The 13,716-nt window shown below is 48.9% G+C and overlaps 1 protein-coding gene across 2 annotated transcripts; it reads right to left on the bottom strand.

Annotated features, from left to right (window-relative positions):
• Window positions 1-228: 228 nt before the first annotated feature.
• Rps19 (ribosomal protein S19) lies at window positions 229-5,494 on the bottom strand. 2 transcript variants are annotated; one of them, XM_038339104.1, is made up of 6 exons: window positions 5,405-5,494; window positions 4,865-4,935; window positions 4,546-4,646; window positions 1,399-1,582; window positions 916-970; window positions 229-294 (listed from the first exon to the last, which is right to left on the bottom strand). In XM_038339104.1, the coding sequence occupies exons 2-6, from the start codon at window positions 4,933-4,935 to the stop codon at window positions 268-270; spliced, it is 438 nt and encodes a 145-aa protein (XP_038195032.1). In that variant the 5' UTR covers window positions 5,405-5,494; the 3' UTR covers window positions 229-267. The 2 variants fall into 2 exon arrangements, with proteins under 2 accessions (XP_038195032.1, XP_038195033.1); XM_038339105.1 differs by lacking the exon at window positions 5,405-5,494 and adding an exon at window positions 5,199-5,285.
• Between the last annotated feature and the right edge of the window lie 8,222 nt (window positions 5,495-13,716).

Below are 13,716 nucleotides of genomic sequence, written 5' to 3'. Positions count from 1 at the left end.
GGGGACACTCCTTACAGGAACCACGACACCAGGCAGGGACTGCAGCCTCCGCCTTTCATCCTTCGTGGAGGATGGCAGGACAGTTAGGGGACGGGAAGGGGGGTCCCAATGCTGCCTTCTCACAATCCAAAACTTTCTCGCCCTGCTATCAGCTGACACCATAGCTACTGGTGTCAAGCCCTGTATTAAAAAACAAAACCAAGAAATCAAAAACAGACCCAGACAGGATTATGAATGAGGCAATTTATTAACCCAGCATCCTTTGTTCTAATGCTTCTTGTTGGCAGCTGCCACCTGTGAGAAGACAGAAGGATCAGTGCGTGGTCTAAAGGCTTTGTCATGGCTCACCACCCAGAGCCACGCCCTCTGCCCCCAAACTAGGGACACCTCTAGCTTTGTGGATCACACAGTCACTGTCCTGAGGGTATGGTCACTGTGCCAACATTTGTGTCTGGCCCTCTACTGAAATCCCAAGCTCAAAGCTAAAGTCTTCTAAGAACCTCAGTAGAGGTGCAGTCTGTAGCACAGAGAAAATCAGGCATGGGGTACCTGTCAGACCCCAGGGGCTCCTCTTTACACCACTGCTTTTTTTGGGGTGAGGTTACCCAACCCAAAAGGTAGTGAGAATGAAGTCACTCTACAGTGACTCGGTCTGTGCCTGAACCAGCCTACCACCCCAATCTCCAACTCTCCTAAATTGCTTGCATCTGGTGCCTAGTAAGTATGAGGACCAAGTTAAAGCAGAATCCTTAACCAAGGTGATCTGTACGGAGGGGAGGGACACTGCAGACAGGTATAGTTCACCCAAGGCAGCTTGGGTTATGCAGTAGACCTTAAGTGGTTTTTTTTTTCTGTCCCAGTGTGACCTTCTCTGCCTGTGTCCCAAGGGAGGAAAGGAGCTGGTGCACCCCTCACCTGTCCGGCAATCCTGTCCAGATCTCTCTGTCCCTGAGGTGTTAGCTTGCGGCCCCTGTGCAAAAGAGAAAGAAAAATTAGTTTTTGACTGAGCACAGCCCAACCCCGCCTCTTGGGGGAGGACAGAAGAAAGCAGCGAGCAAGGGAGACACATTCTTCTTGCCAAGCCCCACTCGTGTCCAAGCCAGCTGCATCCTAAGGAGCTGGAAGGCAGGAGTGGGAGACCCCCGGGAGCTGACGAGGTGTCGTTTGTGCAAGCATTAGATCAAAAGCCCCGAAAAATCAATTGGGAAAAGTTAACGAGCAGGCTAATGAAAGCGGACAGTCGCTAAATTACCTTCTCAGAGCCAGAGAGGTCTGGGTGAAGGCCTCACTGTTTGCTTTCTGAAGGCCCTGTACCTCTATTTGTAGGGAGGTCCAACAGCTTCACCACAAGTCACCAATGGGCAATGACCACCCTAATTCAGGCACAACCCTGCATACCCATCTTGGTCCTTTTCCACCATTTTCAGTCCCTCCAGGGCTTGGAGAACGCGGCGGGCCACACTCTTGGAGCCTCTGCTGAAGTGGCTGGGCCTGACACCGTTTCTCTGCCGTCCTCCATAGATCTTGGTCATGGAGCCAACCCCAGCACCTCCACGCAGGTACAGGTGCCGTGCTGTAGAAGCTGGAGGTGGGGCAAGAGGGAGTCTGAGATCATTCTTTCTACTTTCACCATGTGGAGTGAGGCAACTTCTCACCACTTTACAGGGCAAACAGAACACGCACCCGAACTGGGGCTTGACACCCCTGGTTCTCCCTCCCCTGTAACTTTCCAAGGGTTACCATCTCCACATGCCTGCGGCAGGACGGTGGAGAAGGAACTGACTGCTTTACAGTACAGCTTAGCCCTGGAGAACATGAGGCCAAGCTCTGACAGGGCAGTCACATTCTGTTGTGGGTACCATAAACTTGGAATCTCAGCCATGGATACAGGATTGTTCCTGCGGGCAGCCTCCTGGCCTGTCAAACAAGCTTTGGCAAAACCTCGAAGGCCATGCCCCAAGGCGCTGAGTGGTACTGCCAGCCATTCTCTGCATCATGCATTCTCCAGCAGAAAATAAAAACAAGTCTCAGGAGCGACATGACTCTGGGGCCCAGGCGATTTAATAGTCCTGCAGAGCACTTATAACAAGACTCACAGCCCATGCACTACTACCCAAGTCCCATGCCATTTAGGCAACAAGGGACATGGGCCACCTGGCTAGGAAATACAGGGATACCTTCATCCCCTAAAGCAAAATCAGGCAGTCATTTCAAATCCGGCCCCACTGCCATCTCTCTTCTGGCCCCAGGAGCCACCAGGTTAAGCAGAAGTTTATCTTAGTGACTCCAGCTAGAGCTGTGTTACGACCCACTGAGTGGGTTCCCCTGATGTGCTCATTCGCCTTGCTCAACAGCCTGCCTCTAGCCTCAGATTTTTCTTTTTAAACCACATACCTGCCAAGACTGACAGACTCACATGGTGTCACTTCCCATCTTGCAAGGTGACACCAGACAACCCCACAGCCACTGCCCTACCTACAATGCCAGAACCCATCATCTGCTCTCTTCCTCAGGGCAGAGGACCAGGGATTAGATTAGCCTGGGCACAGCAGGTGCCTGAATCTCCTGCACTGCTGGCCCCCCGCCCCCCGCATCTGTACAACAGTACCAAAGGAAAGCAACTGTCCCAGCAGTGAGAAACTGCAGCAAAGCTCACCAGCTTCTCTAACGGGATTTACAGTCCTTTTCAGTACCACAGAACCATCAGCTAATTATAAGGCACTCACTGCCACCCCAAATCTGCATGCATTTCCTTTTGAAAGGACTTATTTAGAGACTGTAAACAGCAAGATGAAGTTTCTTTCTCACTCGCTTCCTCAACAAGACCCTGGGCTCTAGCACATTTTTAAGGTAAAACTTTAGGCAAATCCACAGAATTGTTGCTGAATTTTAGAGGATTAATGAGACAGGACGTTGGCCCTCAAGGTCTTCCCACTGTCCCAGGGAGTTGTGCCAGGAGGGGCTGATGTGCTTCATCTGAACTTACTTGCAGACCCTAGTTCAGGAGGCCTTGCAGCTTAGCAGTGCTAAGTGCAGAGCGGTGGCCCTATCTTCACCAACGGTGTCAGTATTGGATGAGGAACCTGTACATCTTTTGCCCTGACCCTTTCTCAGCCGAACTGAGGAAAAACTGCTTTCCTAGCCCCAATTCACCCTCCTACTGGCTCCTCAGTCACTGAACTTCTCTTTGGTCGTAACCCATCACCTCTGAACCCCACGCCTACAGCCTTTCCTCACCCCAAGACAAACACGAGCCTGCTACCTCACTGCACTCTAGCCCCAAATACAAGCACAAAAACAAGCGCTGGGATTACAAGCCTGCAGACCTGGTCCCAAACTCAAGCACCACCTGGCAAGATTCCATTCATTGCTAACACCTTCCCACTTTTAGGCTTGGGATGTAGCCCAGAGTGCTCGCCTAGCATATACACAGCCAGAATCCAACCTTCAGCACCTGGGAGGAAGAGGGCAGCCTGGTCTCTTGGCGAATGCCTGGCCAAACAGGGTGTACATGATGAGACCGTCTCCAAACACAAGCCAACAGTGACAAAGGTGGTAGGGTCACACGATCAACTGGTGGACCCAGGACATGCATGACCCCCCCCCCGCCCCCAATACCAACCCTGAAAAAGACAACCAATTCTGCCTGGGAGGTACAGAACACATGTGTACTAACCACTCTACCCAGAGAAAACCACTATCCTTCCTCTTGCAATGCCAAATACGAGCTGCACCAACCAGAGCACTGTCAATATCTGTGTGCTTGCTTCTGAGATGGGAAGAAGGGCATATTTTAGCTAGGCCTCACCACTGCTGTAGGCAGGGAAGCCACTTTCCCTACATCACCCTCATCCTTAAAAAAAAAAAAAAAAATGCATTGGCAGGTGGATGCACCGACCTTTTCCCACACTGTGGAATTGACCTTTTGGTTTTCAGAGGCTGTGCTGAGTCATGATGGTCCCTGTGCCCATGCCAAAGCCTGAAACAAAGTGGATCCCATGGACATTTGACTTAATAAACGCCAATATAAATTTATAGAGTGCTTCACATTTTGAAGTGACGAGCAACTTGTTTCCTATGACCCGGTGAGTTCTCAGGTAGGGGGTCCCTTAGCGGAGACCAATATAGATGCTGTGACCTTGGCACAACCCAGCATTGATCCCACCCTGCAGAGCTAACCAGACTACAGCTTACAGAACAACAAAACATTCAAATAGGATCCATAGCTCCAGAGAGGAAAAAAGTTTTCTCTTGGGCGCTGGGAGCCGTAAGTTCCCTCTGAGAAAAAGGAGCAGCACCCCAACTTGCCAATCTTTCAGTAGAGAATCACCTGGTAGAGACGGATCTGAGTGAGAATGTTACACAATGGATACTGTCAGAGACTCTCAAGTGAGCACCTATAAGTAAAATATCTTGTTCCCAGGTTTCCTTTCACATTCAGAGATAGTTATTAGAGCATGAGCTGTCTCTTCCTAGCACAGTTGTGAAGGGAAGGGGTTCCTGCCTGGGGCCATCCAGCTCCCCATTCCCAGCCAAAGTCCTCACCAGCTCGTGTGTAGAACCAGTTCTCATCATAGGGGGCAAGCTCTTTATGTTTGGCCAGCTTGACTGTGTCCACCCATTCGGGGACTTTCAGCTTCCCGGACCTGGGACCAAAAGAATCGAGAAAAGTACATTTCAGAAATTTCCATAAAATTACTTTTGATCCCCGAAACCATTCCCCGTCAACACAACCAACTCGGAAAAAGCAGGATGGGTGCTAGCATATGAACTAACAGGACAACACGGAAACACGGCCATCCTAGGCCTAATTCAGAAAAGGCCCCAAAAGAGCTTGGGGTCACAGCTCTGTCCCGACACTTACTTTTTGAGGAAGGCTGCCAGAGCTCTGACGAACTCCTGCTGGTTAACGTCTTTTACAGTAACTCCAGGCATCTGGGAGGAAAGGCAAGTATGTCAATAGGAGGCTTGGTTCGAAACACTGACGCGATTCCAGGTCAACAGCAACCCCGCTACTCCCTCATCCAGACCGAAGCCCCAACATCCTCCCCGCCTTTCGCCAAGTGCAGCCCGGCTCTTCCAGGGTCAAGAGATCCCGGGTGCCCACGGTATGCGGATCACAAGCCGGCGTGGTGACCGCGTGGGAGACCCCTCCACACCCCTCTCCCTCAGCCCACGTTCCCGGGCACTCCATTCACCCCTCCGCTGCCCACCTATAACCCCTTTTGGACTCCCGGATTTGTGGCCATAGGCATGTCCGGGCCTGCCGCTCGCACGTGGCCGCGGCTCCAAGGGGCGGAGCGACCCCGCGCCGGGCTTCCTGCGGTCCCCGGCACGAGCTCTTGGGGGCAGACAGCCCGGCCCCGTGGCCCCGCGCACAGCCGGACCCAGAGCTCTCGCTTACCGTGCGGCCTCCGCGCTGCTAGCCAGGGGAAAGGGAACGACGGGGTTTCCCGGGCGCACAAGTCGGGCGTCGAGTCTCGCGAGAGTTCGGAGTGCTCGCGAGAGCGGCTAGACCAGTGTCTCCGCCTCTCTGAGGGCGAATATGGCTTCGTCTCCACCTAAAATGGGAGGGCCTGTAAGAGGAAGCGGTGGAGAAGCCAGGAGAAGGGACCGGGGACGAGAGGAGGAGGCTGTTTCCTCTTTCCGTTCTTTTCGGGCGTGTTGCGAAACCGGAGAAAGAGAGAGAGGAGAACGTGGCTTCGTTTGAGCCTTGTGTGTCTGGTGGGAACAGAAGTGGCGGAAACTACTGAGGGCGGAAGGAAAGCGAGGGTTCTGCGTGTAGTGGCGTTTTCCCTGGCCGGAAGTGGGAGTAGTAAGGGCGGAAACGAGACGGGAAATGTAAGGAAGAGGCAAGGATGACATGTGGCGATCACCCCCTTTTGTCCTAGCACTAGTATTCGCGAGACCCGGACTACACGGAAGTCCCACCCTTCTTTGGGCGGAAATTGCTTCAGCTTGTTTGCCGCTAGCGGAGTGGAACTAAAGCGTTGGAAGTGGGGGAGGAGATTAGGGCAGGGACAACGAGGCAGGGGCGGGACCTTGATGGAGGTTCCGCTCTGCCGTCTAGCGTTGGAATTCGATTGCTCAACCTGTTAGTCTTGCCTCATTTTCCCCTTTAGAATCATTCAGGTTTATCTGTGTAACGTTATTTTTGTTTTTGTTGTTTTGAGACAGGACTTCATTTAGCTAAGTCTGGAACTTTGTATTTATCCAAGGTTGTCTCTGAACTCACGATCCCCCTGCTTCACGCTACAAGAATGTTGCATGCCAGGCTCTGGGTTTAGTCCTCTGCCCCACCCCGCCCTGCGCGCGCATAAAATGTTTGAATATTTGAAGCTGTGGTACATCCAGACGATTAAATGTTATTCAAGATAAAAGAAGGAATGAGGGCCAATGAGGTGTCTTAAGAAGGTCGAAGTGCTTGCCGTACAAACCTGATTACCTGAGTTTGGTTCTTGTAACCCACCGTGGGCAAAGAGAGAGAGAGAACCAGCTACAGATAGCTGTCTTCTGACTTTCATGAACGCATCCAGTGGCACATATATGTTCACATATCGCGCGTGCTCACGCACACCCCCCTGTACACACACTGATAAAATTTAAAAAAGATACCGAAAAGAAATGAGTTATTAATACTTAAGACAAGAGAAACGTCAAGATGGTTCAACTCTTCCAGAGGACCTGAGTTCAGTTCCCAGCACTCACACTGAAGTGGCTCATAGTCGCCTGTAATTCCCTCTGCAGGGGATAAGATGTTTTCCTCTGGCTTCCTCAGGCATCTACATGCATGTATGTGCATGTGCACACATACACATAATTAAAAGTTAAACCCGTAAACACTGAAATCGGCTGGGCATAGTGATGTGTACACCTATAATCCTAACACTCAGGAGGCAGAGGCAGGATGATTACTGCAAATTTGAGGGCAGATTGGCCAGCCAAATGTAAAGAGACTTTGTATCAAAATCCCCAAACCAAAACAACATCAATACAAAATCCACTTACAAGATTAGTCATGTGCACTTCTGAGATGTCTGTGAGGACTCTGACCTACTCAATGAATTAATCCCTTGATGGATTCATAACAGGAGGTCCCTGGTGAGAGGTGGGAGATGGCTGTGTTGGAGAAGTGAGCAGTTGGGGACTAAATCTTGCCTGATCCTCTCTCAGCAGGACACACCCAGCACAACAGTGATTTGCCCAAGGGCATGGGGCCATGTGACAAAAAACTAGCCTCCCCTTTAAACTGAGGAAAACAATAAACTTTCAAGTTGTTTCTGTCTGGTGTCTGGTCACAATGCATTCGTGTGGATTCAGCAGTTGTCGCAGAAGTATGGCTTTGCTGTTGGGTTGGTAGAGGGAGAGGCTATAGGAGGGAGGGCTGATATGTGCAAACTTGCTTTTTCATTAATTTTTCAGGCCTCCATCATGGCATTTTCATGCGCATGTGTTATTTTACTGTCTCCTTCATTCTCCTTGCCCCTCACCACTCCTGCTGGCTCCCTTTCTCCAGCTAGCGAGTACCCACTCTGTGCTCCTGTTACATGGAATCCATTGGCATGCTTCCCACCTCCCTCAGATTTCTTCCTTCCCTCTTGGGACCTGCCTTCTAGCTTCATGACTCCTCTCCCACATACAAGTACAAAAACATAATTTTAAATCTAAGTTTTGTACATATGCAGTTTTTGTCTTTCTCAGTCTGGCTGGCTTCCAGTTCAGTTCATTTCCCTGGAATCGCTAGGACTTCATTCTTTAAAATATTTATTTATTTATTTATTAATTATGTATACAATATTTTGTCTGTGTGTGTGCCTGAAGGCCAGAAGAGGGCACCAGACCCCATTACAGATGGTTGTGAGCCACCATGTGGTTGCTGGGAATTGAACTCAGGACCTTTGGAAGAGCAGGCAATGCTCTTAACCACTGAGCCATCTCTCCAGCCCTAGGACTTCATTTTTGTTTTTGTTTTTTGAGACAGGTTTTCTGACTGGCCTGGAACTCACTGTATAGACCAGGCTGGCCTCAAACTCACAGAGATCCGCCTGCCTCTGCCTCCTGAGTCCTGGGATTAAAGGTGTGTACCACCACTGCCCTGCTTTATTACTTCCTTACGGCTTCAAGATTTTTCACTGTTTATACATGCCACACTTCGTCTGTTCCTCTGAGTTGGAAATCTACAGTGCAGCTATACATATACATATGCAAGTATCTTTGTGGTCTGTTGACTTAAGAGTCCTTTGGATTTATATACCCAACAAATAGCAGGTCCATATAGTAGTTTTATTTTTCATTTTTAAACTTGTTTTAGATTTATTATTTCATGTATGTATAAGTGTTTTGCTGCATGTGTCTGTGTACACCACAAGCATGCCTAGTGGATGTCAGAAGAGGACACCTGATTCTCTGGAGCTGGAGTTGTGATGGTTGTGAGTCACCAGGTGGGCTCTGGACTGAACCTAGGTCCTCTGCAAAATCAACAAGTGCTTTTTACCACTGGAGCCTTCTGCAGCTGGACAAGCTTATTTCCTCCAACTGTGAGTGGGGTGTTCTTTCTCCACCCCACTAATTTCATCAGCATGTATTATTATTAATTTTCTTGGTTATAGCAGTAATTAGCTATGCTTTTGGTGCTGTGATAAAGCATCACGGTCAAGGTGCCCTATAGAAGAAAGAGTTTATTTGGGTTACGGTTCCAGAGGGTTAAGAGTTCATCATGACATCAGGCAGGTATGGTGGCAGGAACAGAAAGCTAAGAGCTTATATTTTCAAAATAAGCACAAAACAGAGAGTGCTAACTGGATGTGGCAAGAGGCTTTTAACTTCAAAGTCTACCCCTAGTCGCATACTTCCTCCAGAAAGGTCTGCACCACCTAAACCTCCCCAAACAATGTCATCAACTGGGGACCAAGTGTTCAAATGCCCAAGACTATAGGGTAACTTTGTCACTCAAACTACCACAATAACTGTTTTGATCGTGGTGAAATAGAATCTCAGTGTGGTTTTGTGTGGCATGTGTGCTGCATGTGTGTACACATATGTGTCTGTGTGTGTATGTGCAAGTGGTGTGTCAATTAGAAGACAATCTCCAGTATTGGTCCTCACCTTGCACCTTGTTTGAGGCGGTATCATTCACCATTTACTGCATACACCAGGCTAGCTAACTCATGAGCTTCTGGAGACCCTCTGCTTTCCATCTTGCAGTGTGATCTCTGGGGTTACAGATGTGCACTACAACACCTGGTTTCACCTGGGTTGTGGGGAGTCAAACTCAGATCCTCATGCTTGTATGGCAACCACTTGAACATCTTTCCAGCCACTCAATGCAGTTTTCTCTCTTTTATTTATTTGTGTGTATGGGAGTTTTGCCTGCAAGTATGTCTGTGTATGACATGTGCCTGGTATCTATAAAGGCCAGAAACAGGTGTTAGACCCCCTGGACCTGGAGTTATTTGACAGCTGTAAGCGGCCATGTGGCTGCTGGAACTCAAACAGTCCTCTGGAAGAGCTGCCAGTGTTCTCAACCACTGGCCTATCTCTCCAGCCCTTGCATCCTCTCTCTAATGTGTACCTGGCAAACATATTTTTTTCACATTCTGTAGGCTGTTCCCCAGCCCCTACCCCATAGTGATTGGAAACACTGCTTTCGGTAAAACTAAAAGTAAGCAAAATGGAAAAGAATAGCCCGAGGGCAGGAAGTTTTCCAGGTGTTTAAGTGTTGGCAGTGGAATGCACTAACTTAGGAGGGAACACCATTCCTAAGGGACTGGACGGAACCTGTTTAGTCAGCCATTCATTTTGAGTGCGCTAGAAAGTCCACAATAGGCCTGTCCTCTTTGGATAACTATTCTGGGGGCTGGGAACGTAGATTGACACTAATACAGCTTAGCACGATCAAGTCTGTACCTCCAAGGAACATAAAGGTCTGAAGAGCTTAACACAGATATTGGTGGGATAAAAGATAGATCGTGCTTTTGGGAAAAGCTCCGGATCCCATGAGGGTCTACACAGGCATGGTTGCCCGCTATGGAGCTTGAGCATAGGGTTGCAAAACTAGCTAAGCAAACAGACGGGTTAAGTGATGAGTCTACGTGAACCAGGAATGAGGATGGAGTAGGTGTCATGAGGTCATTTTCCTGCTTGGACTATAAGTGTGGTCAGTAGCAGGTCAGGTTCCTGTAGGGCTGGAGTGACCAGAATATGGATAGTCAAAGGACAGAATGTGAAATGTGCCCTTGAAACAAAACCGGGGTTGTTGTGGGGAGGGGTCTTGTGTGGAGAAGAGCGAGGAGGGCACTTCCTGGTTGGAAACTTATTGTCCTTTCTGTAGAGTATTAAGAGAGGTTGAGACAAAAGCTCAGATCAGGCAGCCTTAGGGAGTAAAACAGGAAACCGGTGTTCACAGTCCCCTGGCTGAAACTTCAGGGATGCTTAGGGCCAGGAGCCTGGTGCCCCTCAGCAGCAGGTGAAGGGAGGTGGAAAATGGAAACGAGAGCAGTTCGTGAGTGTGTGTGTGTGTGTGTGCACACACACGCACGCACGCACGCACGCACGCACGCACGCGCGCGCGGCAGGTCCGTGCAGCAGTGTGGAGGTCAGAGGATAACAAACATCCTGGAGCTGTTCTCACTTTTGAGCTTCCTTGGTCACAGTCGCCAGCACTTTCCCCCTGAGCCTTCCCACTGCTCTCCTGTCACTACCCTGTGTCCTGTTCCTTTGATACACTGCCTTTTTCTTTTATCTTTTTTGGCTGTGTGACCTTGGAACCCTGGGGACCCTTGGTCAGCCCTAGCAGCAGCGTCTTAGCGAGGTACATTTGCAGCGGTTCCCCGCTGCTCCGTGACTCTTGGGCTCAGCCATCTGTCACTGGAAGAACTCGGCACTGCTAGCCAGGCTTAGGCAGGTCTATTAAAGGGCAATCGTATATCTAAGTTATAACTAGGGAGGGACAAAAGGTGTGAGGCTGGCTGTAGTCTTTTGTTCTCTTACAGTGCCCCTGATTAGTGCTGCAGGTTCCTTGTTCTGCAGTCTGCTGTGGAGAAAGAATAGCCAATCTTCTCAAGGCCTCGAATTAAGAGAACTGGGTGTTGTTGGGTCCCACCATCATTCATCATCTTGAGTAAAAAGAGGGATGCGGGTAATACCAGGAGAACAGTCAGTTATCAGGTATGTTGCTGAGCTCTGAGCTCCCCACCCCCAGGAGGAAGGACAGGCGCCCCACGTCTTCCTGGTGCTGCAATAGCTCACCAGGGGTCCTGTTTGCAAGGACTCCAAGAGGGCTCCACAGCCAAGGACTAGCAAACAGATGCTCTGTTATTAGCTGGGCCTGGTGGCTCATAGAAACCTTGTAATTCCAGTACTCAGTAAACTGGGGTAGGAAGAGTGCCACAAATTTGAAGCTAGCCTGGCTCACAAAGTGTGTTTGAAGTCAACCAGGCTAGAGCTAGCTCCTATCTCAAATCCAACCAACGGGGGCCTGGAGAACTGGTACAAACAGGTAAGCACATTGGCTGCAGTTTCAGAAGACCCCGGGGTTCAATTCCTAGCACCCGCATGGCAACTCACAGCCAACTCTAATCCCAGTTCCAGAGGAACCAACGCCCTCTTCTGGCATCCTTGGGTACTGCATGCACACAGTACACAGACATAAATGCAGGCAAAAGACCCTTGCACATAAGCAAGAAAAAAAAAAGGTCTTTAAACAGTTGGACTGTATGCCAGGTGTGGTGGCCTACATCTTTAAACTCAGTACTCAGGAGGCAGAGGCAGGTGGACCTCTGAGTTTGAGGCCAGCCCGGTCCACAGAGTGAGTCCCGGGACGCAGAGAAACCCTGTTTTGCAAAACAAACAAACAAATTGGACTATGCTTTGCACTGTGATATTAACATGAGATCTTGAGGATAAGCAAGAAAGGAAATTGTTAAATAGTGGCACGTGTGTGTGTCAAGTTGACAAGGGGTCAATTGTACTGGTTATTTGTCAACTTGACACAAGCTGGAGTCATCTGGGAAGGACCCTCAAGTTCAGGAAATGGCCCATCAGGCTGGTCTGCAGCAAGTTCATGGGGCAGCTTCTTAAGTAATTATTGAAGTGGGAGGGCCCAGCCTACTGTGTGTGTTCCTAACCCTGGGCAGGGGGTCCTCGTGTGTAAGAAAGCAGACTGAGGGACTGGAGAGATGGCTCAGCACTGGCTCCTCTTCCAGAGGACCTGAGTTCAATTCCCAGCACCCACATGTCAGCTAACAACTGTTTGTAATTCTAAGATCTGATACCTTCACACAGACATACATGCAGGCAAAACACCAATGCACATAAAATAAAAACAAACAAATAATTTAAAATAAAGTAGACTGGGCACATCATGATGAACAAGTCAGTGAGCAGTGCCCCTCCATAGCCTCTGCTTCAGATCCTCCCTCCAGGCTCCTGCTCTGACTTCCTTCAGAGACTGACTGAGGTTCAGACATGTCAGTCAAGTAGCCTCTCTCCAAGTTGCTTTGGTCATGGTGTTTATCACAGCAATGGAAGGCAAATGAGGACACCAACCCAAAACATTATACAATGACAACCTTGGTAGGAAAAGGGAGAGACACTTGTGAGAACTGCTTCTGCCGGATGTGTTCCCTGTAGCCTCAAATCCTTCATTCCGTGCTTTATAAAATGTCAAGGCCTGGCAACAAGGAGGAATTCTGATTGTTTTCTGGAGAATTCCCTTGACCTGCTGGGCTAATACTTTCCATTTTCAGTATAGATTACAGAATTGCTATTGGGACTCAACAATTAGAAAGCATTCTCTAGTCTTTGACCAAGTCTTATATCTGCTGGTTTATACATTGTGTGAGATGCTGGGTACTGAACCCAGGCCTCATCGTTCCGGGCAGCACTGTGCCACTGCACTACAGGCCTGGCCCCTCTAATGGATTATTTTAAGAAGACAGTGAGGGCTGGAGAGATGGCTCAGCAGTTAAGAGCATTGCTTGCTCTTCCAAAGGTCCTTAGTTCAATTCCCAGCAACCACATGGTGGCTCACAACCACCTGAAATGAGATCTGATGCCCTCTTCTGGCCTGCAGGCAGACACACAAGACAGAATATTGTATACATAATAAATAAATAAATAAAAAGAAGACAGTGAATTTTCCTAGTTAGGAAGATCATTGATAAAAACTAACTTGGTTCTTGCTGTCCTGATTGGCTTCAATTTTCCCATCTGGAAAATGTCATGTTAGATTAGTATCAAATTAGTATTCTACTGGCCAAAGTTGACCGGAAGCTGTGTTATTTGGCCAATATAACATTTAAAGAAGGCTATACCAATGTTTGAGAATTATTATAAGATGTTTGACACAGAAACACAGTTCCCTAATTTCTCTCAAAAAACCAGAGATGTGGCAACACTGAGGCCAGGTTTCTGCTGGGAATTATCCACGAGGTTAGAGAAGACTGCCTGTAGGTAAGACATACAATCTGTTTCCCAGTCTCCACTGGGCTGTCTTCACTCCTTTATTTGGTCTCCCTGCCCCAGTTACGTATCATCTTAATTTGTGGCTCTCTGGATAGCAGGAAACAGGTTATATTTGGTACAGAGCAGTTGATTAATTACCACATTAGTGATTCCCCAGTACCTTCCTCTGTTAACTCTTCCACATGCATGTCTAGGTGAGGGTGTGGGATCCTCTGGAACAGGAGTTACAGACAGCTGTGAGCTGCCATGTAG

Source organism: Arvicola amphibius, chromosome 8 (genome assembly GCF_903992535.2).
Source record: "Arvicola amphibius chromosome 8, mArvAmp1.2, whole genome shotgun sequence".
NCBI classification, from domain to species: Eukaryota; Metazoa; Chordata; class Mammalia; order Rodentia; family Cricetidae; genus Arvicola; species Arvicola amphibius.
Note: the sequence above shows the minus strand (reverse complement) of the source record. Positions and strands in the feature narration are given on the sequence as shown.